Source organism: Nomascus leucogenys, chromosome 13 (assembly GCF_006542625.1).
Source record: "Nomascus leucogenys isolate Asia chromosome 13, Asia_NLE_v1, whole genome shotgun sequence".
Taxonomy (NCBI): Eukaryota; Metazoa; Chordata; class Mammalia; order Primates; family Hylobatidae; genus Nomascus; species Nomascus leucogenys.
The window spans coordinates 44,839,521-44,864,707 of NC_044393.1; the positions used below are offsets into that span (position 1 = coordinate 44,839,521).

The 25,187-nt window shown below is 42.2% G+C and overlaps 1 protein-coding gene across 1 annotated transcript in view; it reads right to left on the bottom strand.

The window, feature by feature from the left end:
* The window catches only part of CFAP61 (cilia and flagella associated protein 61), a 319,261-nt gene that overhangs the window by 56,815 nt on the left and 237,259 nt on the right, over window positions 1-25,187 (bottom strand). Inside the window, exons 22-25 of the mRNA XM_030826708.1 lie at window positions 23,598-23,890; window positions 11,920-12,247; window positions 10,463-10,554; window positions 1,964-2,169 (exon numbers count right to left, since the gene is read on the bottom strand). Coding sequence (XP_030682568.1) covers window positions 1,964-2,169; window positions 10,463-10,554; window positions 11,920-12,247; window positions 23,598-23,890 — 919 coding nt within the window. The remainder of the gene's footprint in view (window positions 1-1,963; window positions 2,170-10,462; window positions 10,555-11,919; window positions 12,248-23,597; window positions 23,891-25,187) is intronic.

Sequence of the window (25,187 nt, forward strand, 5' to 3'; positions counted from 1 at the left end):
TAATGCCTTCTGAATACCCTCCGAAGGACCTATCTGAGACGGTTTTAGAGTTAACTTTTTTTTCATAAGTAGAAGGCATACACTCCGAAATAATGATAAAATGTATAGTATAGTAAATACATAAGACAGTAACGTGGTCATTCATTATCATCAGCAAGTGTTCTGCATGGGACATAACTGTGTGCTATACTTTTATACCAACTGGGCAGCACAGTAGGTTTGTTGACCCAGCATCACCACAAACACGTGAGTCACATGTTGTGCTAGGTGACAGGAATGTGGCCCTTGGAGATGGAAATTTTTCAGCTTCATTAATATCTTACGGGACTCCGATTATATGTGTGACCCACTGTTGACTGGAACGTCTTTATGTGGCACGTGACCATACTTGGGAAACATATGGGCATCAACTAGTCAAGTTGAAGACATGCACGTCCTGTGACCCAGCGGTTCTAGGGCTAGGATATCTTAGAGAGATTCTGCACATGAAGTACGTCCACAGTGTTCACAACACGTCCGATTGTAATGGCCCTGAACTGGAACCAGTGTAGATACAATCAACAGGAAAAGCCATGACTGAATCATGACCATTATATGATGGAATACCACACAGCAGGGAGAACAAACGAACCACAGCTATGGACATCATCCTGGATGGTTCTCACAAACACTGTGCTAAACAGAATGCTCGCTTTCTTTGGTAAGCCATAAACCTGAGCCAGAAGTAGGCAAGGCAACTTAATATATTATTTAGGAAATCACATGTGTCTAAGTACACATCTTTAAAACAAGGGGTGACAAACTATGACTGGGGGCAAATCCAGCCCAGTGCCCATTTTGGTGAATGAAGCTTTCTTGGGATGCAGCTGTGTCCTTTTGTTTACACATCATTTATGGCTTCTTTCTCACTGCAAGGGCTGGGAGGAGTACTTGCAACTGAGGCTATATCTGCCCCTTATAGAAGAAGTTCACTGATCCTTGCTTTATAGGCAACAGAATGACAAACTCAAACTTCATGACAGTGGCTACCTCCAAGAAGATGGGGGAGGGCTGTGATCAGAGAGGGACTTCCTGACTGCTAAGGTAAGGAATTATTTCTTAACATAGGCAGTGGGCACATAGATTTCCAGTACTTTTAAGTGCCCATACATATTTCACATACTTTTTTGTTTGTATGATGCATTCTACAATTTAAAAAAAAATTTAAGAGGCAAGAGAGATTGATGGCAATCCTGGCAGTTGCTTCTGTGGGTGTTGAGAACACTGGAACTGCATGGTTTTCATTCCATGTCTGTCTCTGGTGCTGGCTCTGCATCACCTTGCTTTGTGAATAGGGAAAGTCTCCTAACTTTGCTAAGCAGCAAGCTACATTCAGAAGTAGCTTTCCACTTGGAAATTCTACACCTTCCTAATGCATAGGATGAAGTGTGTCTTCAGAGTTTGAAAAGACAAAGGTTTCAAGTCTAACCGACCTGTCAGTGTGGGAATTCCCTTACCAAAACGCTGGACAAATGGCCACCCTGGGCCTGCCTGAACACATGCCATGAGGAGGAAGGCTGGGGTCACAAACACCCTGTCCCATGATCGTGGAGTCCCATCAGGATCAGACCGTTCCTCATGCTGTTCCCAAATTGACCTCCTACATTTCTGACCACTGCTCTTAGCAGCCCCGTGTGGAAAGGGACTTGAATATCATCTCCTCCAAGCCCATCCATAGTAGGCTTGGTTGCACCTGGGGTCCAGGCCCTGGTATGGCCGTGGGGGCCATGTGTGGACACATCCCGTGACTCTCTGCTCCCCGGCCCACATTAGCATCAGGCGTTCTTCATTAGAACGAAATCTCTGCCACTCAGCCTCTCTCCAGGATTCCCGTTTTGCTCTCGGGTGCATCACAACACATGTCCCTCACGAGACATTATATATATTTGTATTTCCCTGTAGTCAAATGCAATGTCCAACTTACCTATAGAGATCTGTGATCAGGTTTTCATCGTACCGAGCACACAGGTTGTTGAGGAGTTGCTCGTGCTGGCCAAACAAGCGGATGTAGTTGGAGGCGGGGAAGGGCTCCCTAGAAAGGCACGTGATGGTTTCCACCATTTTATACTTGTTAATATGAATTCGGAAGTAAGTCCCATTTTTCGCACTGCCGGTTACTATTTCCAAACCCTGGAGGAGGGATGTGGACCAGAAAAACAACATTAGAAACATTTCTGGATTTTGGGAACTTTATCATAGCAATTTATTTTTCAAACATAACAGACAGGTTATATCTTATCCCTCTTTGCAAATAACAGTAATAGATATTGACTAAACTCGGCAGAAGGTAACAGTGTGTCAGAAACCACACACTTGGACTCAGTGACTACGAGGATATTTAAAACTGTGATTGCCTTGTTCTGTGTTTCTAAACTAGTTGCTAGGTTACAACCAATCCTTCCTTAATACTGCACACCCAGCTAATAAGTGGAACTGGGTTTATTCTCTCCTCTGAGGTGTTTTAACACTGTTAAATTTCTTTGCTTTCACAGCATCGTTTTGAGAAAAATCTCCTAGTCAAAACTGATCAGAAATAATTTCAGTTATTTTAAAGATTACTTGAACAAAAGAAAGAAGTAAAAGGCCATGCTTGATGGTGGGGATTGGGCAGGATCAGTCGTTTGAAAAGGTCTGTTCCCAGGAAGAAGGCTCAAGGCTATGGGAGATGCACATACACATTCTGCAGGTGGCTTTCTAGTTTATAAATTGTTAAAAGTGTGGATTTGTGACTTTCTGCCCTGTAGAAACCACCTCCAATTCCCACATGAGCCCAAGTGACAAGGGTAGATGCTGCTCCAATTCCATGCCACAATGACTTTCTCCGTTTCAGTCGCGGATGGCTCCCCACTGGCTCAGGCAGTGGGAAGCTTCTGTGGACAAACATGAGTTTTGTGGGGGGTGACTGAACCTTCACTATGGCCTTAGACTCTGACTTTAGTACACAGCAACGCTCAATAAATGTTCTTTGAGTGCATATAGATTTAAGCTTCTCTTCTGAACCTGAATGTGGCATTTAGAAATCCAAGGCAATTTGAACTGCCTGGATCCCAAACATTTACTTAGTCCTGGACATCACCTGGGGATTTTGTCTAAACAAAAGGACACACGGTTTAACTTTTACATCAATACGGGCAACTGGTGGGTGTTGGGGTATCACATGGCAAAGCCCTGGGGGGACTCAGCCAACTGTAAAGGTACAAGGTGAGATATACAGGAAGCATGACAGGTGAGTCCTGGGCCACCCCCAGGTGCGTGTGTGAGAGATTGGGCATTTGGGGGTGAGGGAGGAGCAAGTGGGGTTGGGGGATGGTGCTTCAAGGGAGATGGAAATGGTCCTTTGTTTATAGAAATGGATGGATATCCAAAAAACAATGGCCTGCCCACAATGGGGGGCAATGTATTCAAAAAAATTAGTGTTAAAATATATTTCATAACAGGGAGATATATTCACAGTACATTTTATGCTTTAGAAGTAGTTTACAAAAATGCACAGTATCATTTCATTTGTTTTGTATCAACATTTTCACAAAATGTTAATAGTCACTTTCTGTGGTTGGGAGACTGGGTCATTTTTATTGTTTATCCTTATAGTTATTTGACTATCTGCAGTTTCTAATTTTTAAAAAATGATCATTACTTCTAAAATGAGGAAAAGTTATTTTTAAATACTCAGGCTGTGGCATGGCAAGGAACTAGATTTTTTAATGAACAAATTGAGTGAGGGGACGAAGGAAGGAAGGAAGGGAGAAAAGAAGGAAGGAAGGAGGGAGGGAGAAAGGAAGGAAGGAGGGAGGGAGGAAAAAGGAAGGAAGGAAGGCAGGAAGGAGGGAGGGAGGGAAGGAGGGATGAAGAAAGGAAAGAAGGAAGGAAGCAAGGAAGGAAGGGAAGGAAAGGAAGGAAGGAAGGAAGGGAAGGAAGGAAGGGAAGGAGGGAAGGGATGAAGAAGGAGGGAGGGGTGAAGAAAGGAAGGAAGGAGGGAGGGAAGGAAGGAAGAAAGGAAGGAAGGGATGAAGGAAGGAAAAAGGGAATGAGATGAAGGAAAGGAGGGAAGAAAGGAATGAAGGAGGGAAGGAGGGAGGGAGAAGAAAGGAAAGAAGGAAGGAAAAGAGGAAAGGAAGGAAGGGAAGGAAGGGAGGGAGGAAGAAAGGAAAGGAGGGAAGGAAGGGAATGAAGGGAGGGAGGAAGAAAGGAAAGAAGGAAGGAAAGGAAAGAAGGAAGGGAGGGAGGAAGAAAGGAAGGAAGGATGGAGGGAAGGAAGGAAGGAAAGGAAGGAAGAAGGGAGGGAGGGAGGGATGAAGAAAGGAAAGAAGGAAGGAAGCAAGGAAGGAAGGGAAGGAAGCAAGGAAGCAAGAGAAGGAAGCAAGGTAAGGAAGGGAAGGAAGGAGGGAAGGAAGGAAGGGAAGGAGGGAAGGGATGAAGGAAGGAGGGAGAGATGAAGAAAGGAAGGAAGGAGGGAGGGAAGGAAGGAAGGGATGAAGGAAGGAAAGAAAGGAAGAAGGGAAGGAAGGAATGAAGGAAGGAAGGAGGGAGGGAGGAAGAAAGGAAAGAAGGAAGGAAAGGAGGGAAGGAAGGGAGGGAGGAAGAAAGGAAAGAAGGAAGGAAAGGAAGGAAGGAAGGGAAGGAAGGGAGGAAGGAAGGGAGGGAGGAAGGGAGGGAGGAAGGAGGGAGGGATGAAGAAAGGAAGGAAGGAGGGAGGAAAGGAAGGAAGGGATGAAGGCAGGAAAGAAAGGAAGAAGGGAAGGAAGGAATGAAGGAAGGAGGGAGGGAGCAAGAAAGGAAAGAAGGAAGGAAAGGAGGGAAGGAAGGGAGGGAGGAAGAAAAGAAAGAAGGAAGGAAGGGAAGGAAGGGAGGAAGGAAGGGAGGGAGGAAGAAAGGATGGAGGGAGGGAAGGAAGGAAGGGAAGGAAGGAAGGAGGGAGGGAAGGAGGAAGGGAATGAAGGAATGGAGGAAGGAAGGGAGGAAGGAAGGGAAGGAAGGAGGGAGGGAAGGAGGAAGAAAGGAAAGAAGGGAGGGAGGGAGGGAGGGAAGGACGCAGGAAAGGAGGAAGGAAGGAAGTAAGGGAGGGAGGGAGAAAGGGAGGGAAGAAAGGAAGGAGGGAGGGAGGTAGGGAGGGAGGGAGGAAGGGAAGGTAGGAAGGCAGGAAGGAAGGAAGGAAGGAAGGCAGGAAGGAAGCATGCAGGCGTTGGTGTGGAAGGGCGGGCTCCTCTGGAGAAGAGTTTGGAAAAAGCCAGGACTGAGCCTCTGGCTGCAGGGGCCTGGTCTCCTCTGCTCATCCCTTGCCCTCAGCTCCTGTCACAGGCATCCCTCTAGGCCTGGATGCCCCATGGGCTTTGCTCATTCCCGTGTGTTTCCTCAAGTCCTGACTTCGCGGTCTGAGCAATGACTCACACCGTTGCATGGGGTGGGGGTGGGGGCACATGACCTCACAGAGTAACCCCTGCTGTCAACTTTACCTGATGGCCCAGGATATTCAGCAGTATTTCAGAATTAAAATATATGTAGATATATAGATAGTGAAGAATGTGACTGCCACGTGTATTTCTAAATTAAACACAAGACTTGAAAGACCATTTGAGTTTGGAAACAGCAGCTTTAGGTTTGGCTTCTGAACCCAGGGGTACATGTCCGCATCACAGTAAGGGATGATTGGTGAAAAAGCTGGAAAACTGCAGGTGAGTTCTGAGGAGGGGCGGCTCCTGCATCATGGCAGCAAGGCTGGTGTCTGGGAGAGGAGGCACTACAGACTCTGGCACAGTTTTATCTGCCAGGCTTCCCCAGGCCTCCTCCTCCTTTTAGGTTTCATTGTTGGAAGTGATTAAAAAAGGGATCCTAGGTGTCAAAGGGGCACATCTTGAGATCCACCCATGTGGTTAACAAATCTTGACTTTGCCGAGAGTCTCACTAAATCCCCCACCTTCAGCTTACGAGGACTTCTTCGTCTTTAGGAGGGCTGACTTGGATTCCACGTATGTGGCCGAGGCTGTGCACCTCAAGATGAGGGTCACAGTCACTTAGTTGGTGGTGACTTGCCAAGTCCTTGAGGAGCCCTGCAGGCTGCAGGCTGAAAGCAGTGAGAGTCTGAGCGTTTTGTGGCCTTAAATGTCATCCTGTTCCTTGAGAGTCTATCACCACCATCATTTTTAATGATTTTTTTGTTATGGAAAGCTGCATTTTTTGGTATTATTTTTAAATGTAAAGACTGCATTATCATATTTTGGCCTCCTCCGTAAGTTTTGTCCGCATAATCCTAGCATACAGCGCCTTACAGAAATGAGGGCTTAAGAGTCCAGAAGCAGCTACACTACAGAAAGTGATGAGGAGGTTGCACTGATGGCTGATCTTAACTTTGGAAGGAACAGTGTCCATTTGAAGGAGATTTGGCACCACATTAGCATCACTGGAGGGGTCCATCCGGGAACTGAGAGTGCATCAAAATATGTTGTATTCATGTTAAATACAATTCACTCATACAGGGGTTTCTCAGACACAAATTACCCTTGTAGTGCAGGCCATTCCTATTCACAGTCGCTGACAGAACAGGATAACCCAGTGAAGCCCAGAACTCTTTCTGCAATTGCTCATAGAAAGCTGCTCCACTAAGTGATGTTGCAGGACACCTCCCAGCCCTGCCCACATGGTGCGGGGTTCTGGGGTCAGGATGATTATTTCACAACCTTCCGGTTTGGTAGGGTATGTCTGGCGTCTTCTCCTATTTTAAGTATATGGGCCAATTGTTTAAAAATTTGGATATTAAATTTAAGATTTTGATGGAGTCACTGATTCTGATATGGTTTTTCTTCTTCTTTTTTTCCCTGAATACAATTATCCTTTTGAGGTCCTTTATGATTTTGACAAAGGTTGGAAAATGGCTCTGGAATTCATGCCAAATGGAAGACACAGGATTAATCAGACTTGGTGTTCAAGAAATCAAGTTCTCAGCTCTCATGATGAACACACAATTTTAAATTTGATGGTATCCAAGGCAGAATTTGTTGTGACAAATTTCTTTCTTCCATGGTATATACGCCAACAAAGCATGTGGACTGGAATCTGTAAATTAGTTTATTATGTAGACGACTTGGGGTCCCCTTTCTTCCTTTTGTCAGGTTACCTCTCAAAGAGCTCATGAATTACTACAGTATCTTCCGACTTAAATATTCCAATTAGTGAGCACTATAAAAGTCTGATAAGATTTGTCTGTGCTACATCTAGTGTATGAATAGTAATTCAATTTCTCTGGTGAAATATTGTTCAATGGGCTCCATTCTTGATCAATTGGCTATATTTAGGTGACTGCCTGACCATTTTGGCAACAATTTCACTTAATCAAATTAATTCCAACCCCAAAAGATTGCCATGGAGCCATCCTACATTTTTTTTTCTTGGATAATAAAATGGAAAAAAAAATCTGTTTAGATCTTCTGTACTAATTAAAAAGGAGGCCCACCTGGCAAAATGGTTAATTAAAGTCAGGGGTCCTGTTCACATACTGTCATAGCACCAGCCAAAGAATCTATTTAAGTTGCACTCATTAAAACTCTCATTATCTAAAAACCCCTTTTGGCTCCTCCTCTGACTTTATTTAGAGAGAGTTGGTGGCTCATAAATAAACGATGCCGCATGTAGGAAATCATGCACTGTCCTTGAAGAATCTGGTTCTGGCTGAAACCAAGTCCAATATGTTCTAGCTCTTGTGCATATTAGACTCGAGTTATTTATCTGTGATGATCAAAGTGCTTAGCCTGTGAATACTCTGGGCTTTATCCTATTTACCTCATGCCCCACCTCATTGGTGGCAGATTGTACTTTCTAAAGATGGCCACGACAGTCTCACTATCCCACACACTGCCCTGCAATATGACCTTGACACTCTCCGCCTTGAGAGATGGATTCTCTATCCCCTACCCCTTGAATCTCGGTGGTTGCTGTGACTGCTCCAACAGAGAGAGTGGGAGAAGTGATGCTGTGTGACTTTTGAGGGTGGGTCATAAAAGGCAATGCAGCTTCCAACTTGCTAGTGACAACACTTGCACTTGGAGCCCAGAGCCACTGCGTGAGCAGTCTGACTACTCTGAGGCCACCATACTGTGAGGAAGCCCAGGCACTTGAGGACAGCCCAGGTGTGGAGGCTGTGGTGAGCACTTCCGGTCCTTGAGTCATCCCAGCCCAGCTGAGTAACAAGCCTTTGGATTTAGTAAACGAGCCTTCAGATGATCCGGACCATTGATCTAACCCTCTAGCCTTCCCATCTAAGGCTGTGAATAGCGTGGAGCAGAGACAAGCTGTGCCCACTGTGCCCTGTCCAAATTCCTGACTCACAGGATCTGTGAGAAGGATCAAATGGCTGTTTTATCCCACTAAGTGTTTTTTATACAGCAATAGAAACTGGAACACTATGATGATCTTATGGTTTCCTTTATTATAAGAAAATTTTGCATCAGACCATGTGTACAGGACAACTAAAAGAATCTGGGAAAGGGCTAAGGGAAATAAGTTTTAAACGTACAGCATCTACCCTTTTCCTGGAGGAACTGGGTTTCATTATTTATCTGGAATAATGATTAAAACAGCCATCTTCACCACTTACTGGCTACCTGTTTTGTTCCAGACAATGTTACTTTATGTATGCTCCCCAGCAATCCCAGAAATGCAGATGTTGAAGAACTTGATCAAGGTCCATGGGAAGGAAATGGAATAGGATTGAGATTTCCCGAAGGGTGAAGAACCCGTAGCCTGTGCCATTTGAGTAGGCCTCCATCTAAGAAATTTTCCAAGAGCTTCTACTTACATCTCATTGGCCAGAACCTGCCACATGGCTGACTCTGTCCTTGAGGAAATCTGGGAAATGTGTTTATTTTAGGTTGGTCATATTATTTACCCTCAAAAATATTCAAGAGAAGAAAATGGGAATGGAAGTTAAGTAGACAGCTTCCAGTCTGCCTCATTGACTAAAAATCAAACGTGACATATCCAAAAGGAAGTCCCCAGATGACACACACCAGGCTGGGACCATGGGTCAGAGAATCTTATTAGAGGAGCTCTTCAACTGACCAACCACCTGTGTCCTTTAAACAGGGGAATTCCCAATTGCACAACTTCTGCTTTTCCTGGAGGGGAGGAAGACAGTGGGGTCTCCTTGGCCATTCCAGATGCTAAGCAATCTATCTGCTCCATTGGCATGAAAGTGGATATTTCAGTTATCTATCGATGCATCACAGGTTGCCTCAAAACGTAGAGGCTTAATGTCCTTCAGTAGGTGAATGGATAAATAAACCAATACATCCAGACAATAGAGGATCATTCAGTGCCAAAAAGAAATGAGCTAGCAAGCCATGAAGAGATATAGAGGAAGCTTAAATGGATATTACTAAGTGAAAGAAGCCAACCTGAAAAGACAATAGGCTGTATGATTCCAACTATATCACATTCTGGAAAAGGCAAAGTGACCGAGACAGTAAAAAGATCAGTAGTTGCTAGGCCTTAGGACAGACGGAGGGACAAACAGGCAGCACACAGAGGGTTCTTAGGGCAGTGAAGCTGCTCTGTATGTGTCATTATACATTTGTCCAAACCCACAGAATGTACAAAACCAAGAGTGAACGCTAATGTCAACTATGGGCTTTGGTTGTTAATAATGTGTCAGTGTAGGTTTATTAATTGTAAGAAATATATCACTGGTGGGGGATGTTGATAGTGGGGGAGGCTATATGTCTGTTGAAGAGTTGGGCTTACATGAGAAATCTTTGTACCTCTGCTGAATTTTGTTACGAAACCAAAACAGCTCTAAAAAATAAAGTCTATTGAAAAAAGTAGTGGCATAAAACAATAATAAATTTTTATTATCTCACAGTCTTTGGGAGTCAGAAGCTGAAAGTGGCTTAGCTAGGGAGTTCTGGCTCAATGTCTTTCATAAGTTTTCAGTCAACATGTTGGCTGGGGCTGTAGTCACCTGAAGGCATGAATGAGGCATGAATGAGGCTGGAGGATCCACTTCCAAGGTGCCACTTCCAAGGTGGCACGCTCATCTGCCTGGCAAACTGATCATGACTGGTGCAGGAATACTCAATTCCTTGCCACCCCACAAGGGGTCCCTACAGCATGGCAGCAAGTCATCTAGAAGTGTGCAAGCTGGAAGCTGTCGTATCTTTCTTGACCTGACCTGACCTTGGAAGTCACACAGTCATTTCCCCAATATCCTGTTGGCTACACAGGTCAGCCCTACTCAGTGTGGGAGGGGCCACACAAGGGCATGAAGACCAAGGCACAAGAGTCACTGAGGGCCATCTTGGGGGATGATTACTCCAGTGGGCTTCTGATGTGTGAACCAACACATTACAGTAAAGACTCCAAGTAAAGAATTTCATCCTTTTATAAACAAAGTTTTATATTTGAAAGTAAAATGAAATTCAGAAATAATACTTACATAATTAGGCTGTGCCATTTGTACCTCCAAGGGAGTTGGAATGGCAGGCTTGGCAATATGCAGATAATGGTAAGACCCAGGAAGAATGCCCCCTAGAAGAGATGGCAAGTATTCCATTTAAAATTAATTGTTAATGAGGTGAGTAACAGAGCTCATATTTTCATCATGGGACAAACAGATGCCTGCAGTGGTGTATGCTCCTCAAACTTTCACACTAAAGTATCACTAACAGCAAGGAACTCCCTGGGGTGGTTGACATTTATTTAACCAAATTGATGTGAATGTGACATGATATCCCATAATGTAGCCACCATTGCTCCAGGATGTGCCAATCCGATCTTGTGTATGCTGTGATTATCCGTACCTCCCCGCCCTCTAACCTGTATCTGCCAAAACCAGATCAAGACCTTTAGAAGCCTTAAATGTTGCAAATAGCATTCCTATTCCTCATCACTTCTCCAAAACGTAGCCAAAATATTAAAAAATTGAATTTAATTAGGACAATCAACAAAGTTCTTTGTTCAATGTTTTAGAAACTGTCATTATCGAATTCTTAATGTTTTGGCTTGTCCCTGAGGTCTAGGCCTGTGCCAGCTCTGGCTTCTGACAGCCTTCCCTTCTCTTACCTGCCCACAGCCACCACCTTTCCTCAGGTCTCACCCAGAGTGAGAAGCAGAGCAAGATCTTGTGGGGCTGCCTAGTTAGGAAGAGGAAGACAAGGATGGAATGTGGGGCTTTCATCTCCATAATCTGACATTCCATTGACTAGACTGGACTTCATGGACACCCTGGGGGTCTATGTACAGCTTTGTGGGTTCATCCATAAACCTCCAGGAAGGGAACACGTAATTTTGTAAATATATGCATTTTTCTGGTAACAGGTCCACAATATTCAGAAACACCATTTTCAAAGGTATTTCTCATACCCTAACCGTGAAGGAACCCTGCATTACTCATGAAATCATCTCCTCCTTAGGGGCCAAAAGGGTTTATGGGATAAAAGTGCACTACTTTACAGCTGCAAATGGTTAAACTTAACCATCCCCAGAGCAGGTTGAGGCCTGGCTGCCTGGAAGGGTCTCCTTATCTCTGAACTTACAGAGAGAATGGAAGTTTTGGGAAAGATGTCAGGGCAAACCATTACTTTCCAGCTGTGAGACATCCATACAAGTTAATAATCATTCCCTTGTCTGTTTTCTTATCTGTAAAATGGGAACCCCATTTAGGATGTGGTCCATAATAAATGCTCAGATGCAAAGAACCATAACAACAATAATTCCAGGTTTGTAATAAATGCTTCAGAAATTAGATAGACCCTTTCTCTGTCTCTGTGGCAACCCATTGAGGTACAGAGGAGCCTTTTCTCCAAGCCTCAGAGAAACCTGGAGGGCTGGCCTGACTGCTGACCCATACCTAATCTGTGGCTTCATCAAGGAGAAGGAAGGCTATTCGTATACCTTGAATCTTGGCTCCCTTGTACATGGGGATGAGCCGGTCAAGATCAGCTGGTGGCTCGGTCACAGGCTCAAGGGTTGGATCAAAGAGATGTAGCATAGCTGCTGCCAGTTGAAAGCCAATTTCTTTGGAACTGAAGTTGCTGTGAGTCCACTCATTTGAGTAGTATCTATTGGAGAATTTGGTGAGGGAGCCAGCCGCTCTGACGGCTATGTCGTTGGTGTGGAAGTTGGTATCAATCACAAGTCGACCATCATACACAAGACACGCATCATTGAGGGCTTTAAACGTTTCATAATCCACATTCTTCTCACAGAAGCTGAAGAACATCTACAAAGTGAACAGTTACAGCAATATTCAGTTATCACTCTTCGTTTTACCTTCCCAAGAGTGTGACTAGTCTCCAGGGCATTTTATTATTTGGGGCACAAAAATACATATACTAGAAGTTTATTATCACGTTGTTTGTGTGTGTGTGAGAGATAGATTGTCTTGGGTATGAAGAACACATTAAGATCTCCAAATGTCACCCTTATTCACTCAATTTTGACATCCAGTGGAGAGAAGGATGCCAGGTGATGAAATATCTCCCACAAGTGTGAGTGGTTTTCTGCGTAAGAGGGTTTACATTTGTACAGACCCCACCTTCCCCTCATGCTCCTACGTTTTTAACAGCTCTAGCTCAGCCTCCATCCTCTTCCCCTTCCTGTGTCTGACACACTCGGGTCTCTGCAGGTTCCTTCTTGGGTTGACCTCATCCAGTCTTCAGTATTCAGACTGCCCATTGCTAGCTTTTAAAACTCGGTAAGCTTGTCCCTATATGATGCTCCAGAGAAGATGGGTGCTTCATCAGTCTCTGTATCTACTAGGTCTGGGTTCCCACCTTGTTGCTTCCTGCTCTCATACGACACAGAGTCATTCAAGAAATACTGATGGCATACCTACCATATGCCAGGCACTGTGTGAGGGTGCCGTGAGTAGAGGGGCCACCAATCCCTTTGCATGCTCCTTAGAAATTATTTGTATGCCCTCTCCATTCTGTGCTCAAATTTCAATGCTTTCTCATGCTCATCTGGACATCATCTTCCACACTGATGTTGAAAGTCACTGAAGCAGTGCAAGTTAGTTGTTTTTGTCTTTAGTTGTTGGACCAATTGAAACAAGTTCAATTGATTTCATCTTTCCCTAAAATAGTCTGCCACCTTATTAAAAGCATGCTAAAAAAATGAACATAAGACATGGGTTCCAACCATACTGATGGTCATCTCCCCACTTCCATCACATTCCTGCTTTACCCCCCTCAACTGTTTCATTCTGTACAGACATCAGCTGTCCTTGGGCAAGAGGTAGCCAGCCCCTTCAGTATTCCTGCCCCACACCCATGAATGGTTCAGGGAGCTTTCTGATCCTGTGGTAGCCACCAGTCATGCATGGCTATAAATATTTACATCTAAATTAATTTAAATTAAATACAATGAAAAATTCATTCCTCAGTTGCAATAGCCCATTTCAAGTGCTCAGTAGCTATAGGTGGCTAGTGGCTGCCATATTGGGCAGTGCAGATACAGCCTATTTCCATCTTGAAGACGGTTCTATTGGACAGCGGGACTCAGATCCATCATCTCTGTGATGTCCTTGGTCCTCCCTCAGGGAGACACACTCTGTGCCCTTGCCCTGTCTTTATTCACCCAGTTGTCTAATCCCATCCCAGGATGCTTCTTTCTTTCAAGTCTTTTCCTTTTTTTTTTTTCTTTCTTATAACTCTCACCCAGTGGCCTCAGGAAAATATATTTCTCTGAGTCTCTCTCTGATTCTGAATCTTTCTGTCTCCCTACACTCCTTTTTTGTTTTCTCATTCTCTTTCCCAATCTCTATAAAAAATAGATTTCCTACCCAGATAAATATATAGAAAGATATCTGATTTGAATTTAAATTATAAATAAAAACAGTGCCATCAACCTCTTGAGCCCTTGAAAATGTTCAGAAGTCTCCTTCAGCATCCTCACAGAAGTTCTTCTACCTACCCAATTTTCTTTTTCTAATTAGGCCTACTTTTCGTACATTAAATATACTAGTTCTTGTTTTTCTGGGTTTTAAAGATTACCAGTATTGCAGTAAGGTTTATTTATACACTTTTGGTGTAGGCATTCACAATTTTGGCTACATTTGGGGTTTCATAGGAGTTTGTAGACTAGACTGAAAACTGAATAAGCAAATCCAACATTGTTAATAAGAACATGTGTTACAAGTTACAGACCTTGCAAATACAACCTATGTGCTTCTGCAATGCCAATGGAATACTACATATTGGGTACAAATAGGAAGTGGTAATGGCTGGCCACACTGATGTTCTGAGTACATATTTCAAGACTACTTATATTGATAATTCTGATTAAGGAGAGCAAAACTCCTTGGTTAGCTAGGGAGAAGGGTGGGAGTCAGTAGTCTGATAAACTTCATTCATTCATGCATTCAGACAAACACTTCTTGTGCCAGGCACTGTGCAAGGTCTCCAGAACATCTTGGTGAAAAACATAAGCATGGAGCTCATGATCTGATTGGAGAGATGAATGCCAACAAGATGGGAAAGTCTGCCTTGAGAGCCAGTGTCACCACATCCTAAATTGGCTGGAGGCTGGACCACCTGCTAAGAGCCCAGGAGGCGCCACTATCAGGCAGGATGTGGAGAGGCTTTGATGTGGGGACAAAACATCAATTTCAAGAGAGTTCTGCTCCTGCCTTGGTGGTATAACCTCCTGAAATGAATCCTACCACTGATAATAACTATAAACTCTGATATAAGAGGATTCTTATTAGTATTTAAAAGTTTGGGTAGCTTGTGTATTACGGTAAAAACTTGGAGAAATGGCCAGGATGGGGATAATTTCCCTTATTTTAGAGATTTTTTTTTAAGTTTGCTTTTTAAATTGCCTTTTCTCTCCATTTCCACATACAGGTATTCAATTTAGAGTCTTTTTTTTTTTTTTTTTTTTTTTTTTTTTTTTTTTTTTTTTTTTTGAGACAGGGTCTCACTTTGTCACCCAGGCTGGAGGGCAGTAGCAAAATCTCAGCTCACTGCAGCCTTGACCTCCCGGGTTCAAGAGATCCTTCTGCCTCAGCCCCCCATGTAGCTGGAACTACAGGTGCTTGCCACCATACCCGGCTAATTTTTTGTTATTTTTTTGTAGAGATGGCCTTCACCATGTTTCCCAGGCTGGTCTTGAATTCCTGAGCTCAAGCCATCCACCCACCTTGGCCTCCCAAAGTGCTAGGTTTATAGGCGTGAGCCACTGTGTCTGGCCTCAATTTAGGGGCTTTTTAAAAAAGAGTGAGCTGCAGTCATCTTATGCCCTAATAGAAAAATAGAGATGATAGAGGAAAGAGTCAGTGAACTTGAAGTTATATCAATAGAAACTGTCCAATTTGAAGAATAGTGAGAAAGAGAAAAATGAGACTGAAACAAATAAACAGAGCCTTAGAGCCCCAGGGAACAATATAAAAAAACTCTTAACAGATATGTAATTGGAATCCCAGGAAGAGAAGAGAGAATGGGGTAAGAAAGAATGGCCAATAACTTGTTAAAATTTAGTGAAAATCATAAATTTATGGATTTGAGAAGTTCAGTGAACCCCAAACAAGACAAATTAAAAAAAAAACAACACATGCTTAGAGACATAATAAACACAGAATGCCCACAGCATCAAATTGCTAAAAACCAAGGATAAAGAGCAAACCTTGAAAGCAGCCAATGGAAAATGACATACGGAGGAATGTTTTAAATGATTGCAGATTTTTAAATAAAAATGCATGGATGTCGGAAGATGGTGGAAAAGCATCTTCAAAGTGCTGGGAAAAAAATAACCTGTAAGCCCAGAATTCTATATTCAGTGAAAATAAACGTTAAGAATGAAAGCAACATATATTTTCAGATGGAGCAAAACTAGAGAATTACTTTTCAGCAGGCCTACAATACAATAAATGCTCTGATGCTCGTTTAGGCTGAAGGGAGACTTGGATTTTCAAAAAGGAAGATAGAACAAGAAAATTAGTAAATATCTGGATATCTATAAAAGACTATTCTTTTCAATTCTTCAAAATATATATGACCTTAAAACAAAGATTACAATATTGCCTTACTGATTTTTCAATGTTTGTAGATGTAATATACAGGATGGCTGTTAACAAAATAGACATCCAGAATATGGGGAGAAGGAACTGCATAGCTGCAAGGTTTTTACATTTTATGTGAAATGGTACAATATTAACTCTATTGAACATGAAAGATTGCTGATGCGTATTATAATCCATAGAGCAATTACTAAAAGATAAGACATAGTTAAAAAGCCAATTGACCAGCACTTTGGGAGGCCGAGGCGGGCTGATTCCAAGATCAGGAGATCGAGACCACGGTGAAACCCCATCTCTACTAAAAATACAAAAAATTAGCCGGGCATGGTGGTGGGCGCCTGTAGTCCTAGCTACTCGGAGAGGCTGAGGCAGGAGAATGGCGTGAACTCAGGAGGCAGAGCTTGCAGTGAGCCAAGATTGCGCCACTGCACTCCAGCCTGGGGGACAGAGCGAGACTCCGTCTCAAAAAAAAAAAAAAAAAAGCCAATTGAAGGCCGCGCACAGTGGTTCATGCCTGTAATCCCAGCACTTTGGGAGGCCGAGGCGGGCGGATCACGAGGTCAGGAGATCGAGACCATCCTGGATAACACGGTGAAACCCCGTCTCTACTAAAAATACAAAAAAATAGCCAGGTGTGGTGGCAGCCGCCTGTAGTCCCAGCTACTCGGGAGGCTGAGGCAGGAGAATGGCGTGAACACGGGAGGCGGAGTTTGCAGTGAGCCAAGATCGAGCCACTGCACTCCAGCCTGGGCGACAGAGGGAGACTCTGTCTCAAAAAAAAAAAAAAAGCCAATTGAAATAGACTACTAAAAAATACTCTAATAATCCTAAAGAAAGCAGGCAAGGGGGAACAAAAAAGAAAGAAGAGGGAACAAACAGTTAACAAATAATAAAATGGTAGACCTAAATCTAACCATATCAGTAATTACATTAAATATTAATGGTCTAAGTACTTTAAATAAAATGCAGAGATAGAAAGGATAAAAAGCATGTGGTAGGTAGAAGTCTAAGATGGTTCCCAAGATTCCACCTCTTCCTTAAGTACAAGTATGAACTGTGAATGTGTAAGGTCATGTTATATGGCACATGTGACTTTAAGACAGGGAGATCATGCTCAGTGGGTCTGACCTGATCAGGTAAACCTTAAAAGGGACCAGGCTTTTCCTGAAGAAGGATTTGAAATGTGAAGGGAATTTGACATGAGTAAGACTCTCTGTTGCTGGATTTAAGATGTAAGGGGCCATGAGGAAAGAAATGTGAATGGCCTCTAGGAGCTGAGAGTAGCCCCTGGCTAGGCCAGCAAGGAAGTGGGGACCTCTGTCCTCAGCTGCAAGGAATTAACTTCTATTACTATCACATAAGCTTGGAAGAGGACTTCAAGCTCCTGATAGAATGCAGCCTGATTGGCACCTTGATTTTAGCCTTAAGAGTCCCTAAGCAGAGAAGCCAGCCACACCTTGCCTGCATTTCTGACTAGAGCCATAAACTAGTAAATGGATGTTGTTTTAAGCTGCTAAATTTGTGGCAATTTATCATGCAGCACTAAAAATATTAATATATCTTTATGATGCCTACAAGAGACACACTTTAGACACAAAGACACAGATAAGTAGAAAGTAAATGGATGGGAAATATATCATGTAAACAGTAAGCATAAGAAGAATGGAATGGTCATATTAGTATCAGATAATCTGGACCTTAAGATAAGGGATATTATTAAATATCAGAGATAAAGAGGAACATTTCATAATGATAAAAGGCACAATTCACAAGGCAGATATAACAACTATAAATGCTCATGGGCTTAATAACAGAGCCCCCAAAAAGATAAAGCAAAAATCAAAAGAATTAAAAGGGAAAACAGAAACTTCCACAATAATAGTAACAGATTTTAATACCCTTCTCTCAGCAATTAGTAGAACGAGATAAAAATATCAGTAAAGACTGATATCATTATCAACTACATTGAACTAACATTAAACTCAACAAGCACATAATACGTAATACATATTCCTTATATGTTCACAAAGTTAGTCCATATGCTTGGACATAAAACAAGTCTCAATAATAATTATTATTTTTTTTTGAGACAGGGTCTTGCTCTGTCACCCAGGCTAGAGTGCAAGGGTGCCATCTGGGCTCACTGCAACCTCCACCTCCTAGGTTCAAGCGATTCTCCTGCCTCAGCCTCCCGAGTAACTAGTAACTGGGATTTCAGGCATGCACCACCATGCCTGGCTAATTTTCATATGTTTAGTAGAGACAGGGTTTCACCATGTTGGGCAGGTTGGTCTTGAACTCCTGATCTCAAGTGATCTGCCCACTTCGGCCTCCCAATGTGCTGGGATTACAGGTGTCAGCCACCGTCCCTGGCTCTAAATCTTAAAACACTGTTCTCTGATCACAACAGCATTACACTAGAAATCAATTAAAAATATAATATTTAGGAAAACCTCAAATATTTGAATATTAGACAATCCAGTTCTAAATAATCCAAGGTTGAATAAAAAATCACAGGGAGATTAGAAAATATTTTGAACTAAGTGATAATTAAAAGTTAACATACAAGTTTACGGGATGCAGCTCAAACATAATGGAAAACTTACAGCTGAAATGCTTATATAAATCAACGACTTAAGGCTCTACCTTAAGGAGCTAGAAAAAAGAAGGGTAAAGTAAATCCAAAGCAAGAAGAAGGAAGAAAATAATTAAGAGCAGAAATCAATGGAGGAGAAAACTGACAGATAATAGAGAAAATTAACAAACTCAAAAGCTGGTTAATTGAAAAAGATCAATAAAATTGACAAACCCCTATCTACACTGGGGAGAGAGAGAAAGAGAGAGAGTCAGAGACAGAGAGACTGGCAGCAAACAGAGAGAGGGACAGAGAGACTGAACACAATTCACCAATATCAGAAATAAATGAGGGGTTATTACTACAGATCCTAGACATCAAATAGATAACAAAATAATATGTGAAAAACTTAATGCCAACAAATTTGACAAATGTAAATGAAATGGACAAATTTCTTAAAAATTACAACTTACAAAAATTATAGAAGAAACAGAAAATTTGAGTAGCCTTATATCTAGTTAAAAAAATGAATTTGTTATCAAAAGCCTTTCAACAATATAAACTCCATGCCCAGGTTGTTTCACTGGTTAATTCTGTCAAACATCCAAGAAAGAAAAAATAGCAATCTTGCACAAACTTTTTCAGAAAATAAACAAGGAGGGAACGTTGCCCCCAATTTTTTATTTGGCCAACACAGCTTGAACACCAAAACCTTACAAGGACATTACTAAAATAGAAAATTATAGATCAACATTCCTCATTAATATAGTTGCAAAATAGTTTCAAAAATTCTTAAAATATATTGGCAAATAAAATTTAAGAATATACAGAAAGATAATGCATTATGACAAATTAGGGTTTATTCCAGAGATTTAAGGTTGGCTGAACATTTTCAAAAATCGATCAATGTAATGCACTGTATTAAAGAATTAAGAAGAAAATTTCCATATTTCTTTTTAAGAAATAATGGAAAATTCACTTAACAAAATTCAACAGCCATTCATGATAAAAACCTCTAAACAAACTAGGAATGGAAGGTTACTTCTTCAGTCTGATAAAAAGCACCAAAGAAAAATCCACAGCCAAATTCTCTCATATTTAACAGTGAAAGCCTGAAAGTTCTCTCTGAGATATGAAACAAGGCAAGGATGTCTATTTCCCACACTTTTATTAAACATTGCACTGTAGGTCCTAGTGAGTAGAATAGAGCAAGTAACTGAAATAAAAGACCTAAATATCAGAAAAGAAGTAGTAAAACTACCTCTATTTGCACGATATGTTTATGGACCTAAAAAACAACTACAAAAGCTAATAAGAGAATTTAGCAGTTTCAAGTTACAATGTTTATACACAAAATAAATTGCATTTTATAAACTTGTAGTGATCAATCGGAAATTTCAAAATTTTAAATACATTTATAATAGCTTGAACACTTCACAAAAAGGAGAAATACTAATGGCTACTAAAAAAATGAAAAGATGCCAAACATAATTAATCGTCAGGAAAGCACAAATTAAAAAAACACAATGACACACCATGCCACACCCACAAGAGTGACTAAAATTAGACTGACAACACCAAGTGCAGACAAGAACGTGGAGCATCTGGAACTCTCCTACATTGCTGATGGAAATGTAAAACGGTATAGCTACTTTGGAGAGCAACATGGCAACTGCCTAAAAAGGTCAACATTCACCTACCATATGACTTAGACATTCTTTAGGTTTATAGCTAAGATAAATAAAAACATTATCCACACAAAGACATGTACCAGAATGTGCATAGCAGGCAAATTAAGAAACAAAATGAGATATATCCATACAATGGGCTACCACTCAGCCATAAAAAAGAATGAACTATTGATACATGGAACTATATGGAATCTCAAAATCACCATGCTGAGTAAATGAAGCCAAATAGAAAAATAGTATATAATGTATGATTCTGGTTATAAAAATCATAGATTTATTAGGTACATACACTGTGACATCACCTGCTTTAGTTTCCTAGGGCTGCTGTAATGAAGTACCACAAACTGGGTAGCTCAAGACGAGAAATTTATTCTCTCACAGTTCTGGAGAATCCAAGTATTGTCAGGACCATGCTCCCTCCAGAGGCTCTAGGGAAGAAGCCTTCCCTGCCTCTTCCTACTTCCTGGCGGTTGCTAGCAATTCCTGCCATTCCATGACTTGCAGCTGCCATCACATCAACCTCTGCCTGCACTGTCATGAGGTTTTCTTCATTGCGTGTCCCTATATGCCACCAAATCTCTCTATTTAAGGACACCAGTCATTGGATTTAAGGCCCACCTTGATCCAGGATGACTTTCTCTTGCTTACATCAACAAAGGTTTTATTTCCAAATAAGGTCATGTTCACTGGTACTGGGGGTCAGGACATCAACGTATCTTTCTGAGGGACGTAATTCAACTCACGACACCAAGACCACAGTGAAGAGGATGGACATATTCATCCCCACCAAAAGGTGCTTAATGCCCTGACAGATGCTGCCCAAAGCAGACAGTATGAGAGATACCTACCCTGACTCCCCACTTCCCATGTTTAATCTCCCACAGGTACAAACTGTTGGGCAAATAGAAATGAAAATCAGAGAATAATGGAACCTGGGAAATGTCATCTGCAGGGGCCATTCTTTGTGAGACCAAACAGACCAGGGAAGGTAGGAGAAAGAATACAACAGCAAACAGGCCGATGTCTGAGCCAGATGGTGTTAGGATGAAAATGTAGCAGGAAGGTGCCTTGGATCAAGACAGTTGAGGTTACAGCTGATCCTTGGGCAACATGGATTTGAACTGTGTGTCACTTACGCACAGATTTTTTTTTCAGCCTCTGACATCCCTGAGACAGCAAGACCCACCCCTCCTCTTCCTTCTCCTCCTCAGCCTACTCAACGTGAAGACAATGAGGACAAAGACCTTTATGATGATCCACTTCCACCTAATGAAGAATAAATATATTTTCTCTTCCTTATGATTGTCTTAATAACATTTTCTTTTCTCTAGTTTACTTTATCGTGAGGATAGAGTATACAATACATATAAAATACAAAATATATTTTCACATAATCAACTGTTTATGTGACCAGTCAGGCTTCTGGTCAACAGTAGGCTTTTAGTAGCTATGTTTTTCGAGAGTCAAAAGCTGCATGTGGGTTTTCAACTTTGTGAGGGGGGTTGGTGCCCTTACTCCTCATGTGTTCAAGGGTCAATTTAATTTGCCAGATGTTTTTGTCAGGAGTTTGATTCTAATCTGAATAGGAAAGTGAAGGTCAGAAGAGCTGCTATCCAACGGGATGTTTGGGGAGGTTTTCTCAGGCCTCTGCTTCCTGAACAAGGCATACACTCACCTCTAGAGGTGCTCCAGGACAAACATGGCAATCTTCCAGGTTTGCTATTTTTGAGGGAACATTTGGGCAAAAATATTTTGATATTTCCTGTCTTAAATAGGTGTCATGACATACATGTATAGACTATCACTTTTTAAAATAAAGTGGACTTGTCCTGTCTTTTTCACTGTTACATCCCTAACACCTAGGACAGAGCCTGGGACCTAGCAGGTGTTCAATAAATATTTATGGAATGAATGAATAAATGAAGGTACTACAGAGCAGAATACACACTTTCCATGGATCTCAGGATAAAATGAGAGATTCTAAAAAAAATCTTCCTTTTTAGTCTTTTTTAGTGGTCTGCTTTGAGCCCCTGTCCTTTGAGTTCTGGGTTGGGGTGGGGGTGAGAGCCACCATCCTCAATCCTTAGCAGCACCTGAGTGAGAAGCCCTGACTTAGGCTGGTCACCCCCTACTCCTAGGTAAGGGCCTGCTGTGAATGCCTGCCCCTAAATGGCTTGCCCACTGGATGTTAGCAGGCATTCTTTATCACAACCGCTAACACACACTCTTGACCTACACAACCATCATCCTCATACTGACCTCAGCCTCCCCTTCGAGCAAGATTCCCCTGCTTCTCAGTGAGATGGACCGGCCCCTTCCCTCCTTCCCTCCCTGAGGGCTTCTACTAACCTCCTGAGCTGAAAACTCTGAGGGCGCAGGCTGGAAGGTGGGGTGTCACCCACCTGGAAAGGAAAGTGCTTTCTCTATGCACACTGCCAGAGGTTGTGTGTCATGGGGAAAGACTCATCACTGCTGTTGCTAGAATCTTAAGAGGCTAATGGCAGCACAGACCCTGGGCTGGGCAGGGAACCAGCACTGCCACTGACTTAGAGCCACAGTGTTCTCCTCTGTAAATTGGGGATACTTCCCTTTACAGAGCTGTCCTGATGAGGTGACAGAATGTCCTGGGGCATGGCAAGCTCTCAGTAAAGAGAGGCGTTTTCCATTCAAATCTTTGACCTCCATGAAGAGGCAGGGTCTAATTTCCCACTCCTTGAATATGGGCTGGTCCTGGCAACTTGCCTCTAGCAAATAGAATGTGGTGGGAGGAATGCTGCTTGATATCGGAGGCCAGGTCATCCAGGGTGACACAGCTGACACTGCCTCTCTCTCCGCTCTACCCTCAGACCCAAACCACCATGTTGTGAGGAAGCCAGTCCCATGAATGGACCACTTCTAAGTGTTCTGGTGAAAATCTCAACTAAAGTTGATTCAGGATCAACAGCCAGACATGTGAGTGACTATGCTTTTGAGACAATTCCAGCCCACCCACTGCTGACTTCAGCCGCATGAGCGACCTCAAGTGAGAACTTCCCAGCTGAGTCTGGCCAAAGCCAGAAGAGATAAGGATAATAAAATAATAAAAAAAAACCAGGAGAGATAAGAATAATAAACGGTTGTTGTTGCTTTATGCCACTGAGTCTGGGGTGGGTTGTTACCCAGCAAGAGGTAATCTGAACACACAGAAAACAAAATCCAACATCTGGTACTACAAATTCACTGCCGGCAATCTTCCAGACCCCCAAATCCCTTGGTTGGTGAGTGAGGTTTGCAGGGACCCACTTACAGAGCACTGGAGTCTGAAAGGCTTGGTGGGTGTGGTGAAGGAGGCGCTGTAGATGGGGTCTGGGTGCAGGCCGTCATTCCACTGCGCCAGGATCGCATCCCGGTACATAGTGACTCCGGCGGCTCCTAGCGCGTCCGCCACGGCGCTCTCCACCGAGTAGTTGTTGATGCAGGTGATGGTGGAGGCGGGCGGGGGCTGCACGAGGTGGATGCGGCTGCCGCTCACGCCAAGGTTTAAGAGCGTCTCCACGGTGGTGTAAGTATCAATTGTATTCCCATAGACAATGACATTCCCTAGGAAAGAAGGGAAAACGCTAAGATATACAGCTCAGAAAACCAAAAAACCTTAGTCAAATGCTAATAATGCCGAATTGCTCCGTATAACCCTCTCATTTTTCAGCTGCAGGAAGCCAGCGGTGTTACCTAGCAACGGCGACCAAGATCATTTAGTAAAGAATCAGCACAAAACATCCCACAAAGTAGTCAAGTACTTTTAATGCAGAAGTAGGACATTCATTTATGTTCCTCTAATTTGAAGTTGAAATTATGCTGAAAGAAACTGTCTAGAAAAAAACCTTTTATCTTGTTTTTGTTCCCAATTTGCTATACTTACTAAGGAAACAAAATTACTAATGTTGGCAATGTATACTAGTTCTTCCTTACAGACAAAAAGGCAATGGTAAAAAATATTCATGCTCATGATGTTACTGATATTTTAATATTTAAATGTCGAACTGGATTGATTTCAAGGAAGTTTTCCCTTTTTTGAGAATTAAAGGCTAGAACATTCTGCTTTTCACCAGATAATTTTACAAAGATTCAACCCTGATTTTTAGAATCTAATGTGTCAAGACCTAGCTAGAGGGACTGAAGGACAGTATTTTTGTTAGCAAAAATAAAATTACAAAATAATCTTGACAGATTTCCTTTGTGTAAGAGCATTTTGATGATAGTCTATACTATTTACATTTCTCAAAAAGACTATAGAAGCAATTACATATGCTATTCTACTATTTTAGCAGTTTTAAGATCAATGACACTATTAAATTAATGAAATGTAGTATATGCTATTTTTGACATTGAATTGGCATTTTCAAATTTTCACAAAGAAATAAACTGCTGTAGACTCATTTTCCAGGTAAGATATATCCATTTTACCACAAAATGTACACTTCGTTGAATGTCTCTCTGTTTTTGTCCTGTTCATGAAACAATATGAAAAGGAATTTTACAAGCCAAAATAAATGGCAAGTGTATTAATTCAATTTGGTTGAGGAAATCGTGCCCAAATTGTTAATCCAAAGTTGAAAGGAAGTGTGATGGCTTGTCTTGTTTGCTTAGGAAAAATAAACTACAGTAACTTTCAGATGGCTTCTTGGAAGCTAACAACATCTAGAAAGTTCTCCCATACTCCCTGCTCTTAATCTATGGAAAATCAAGAAGGCACTGAAGTGAGGGAGCGGGGTCTCTCCATTCTTGCCCTCGCTAGGATGCTAGGACGGTTTTGTGGCTATGACCCCCACTCTGTTCAGATGCTCCAACGCAACATTCCTCGGTGCGCTGCATTTTCCTTGGCTGAAAGAGGCAACAT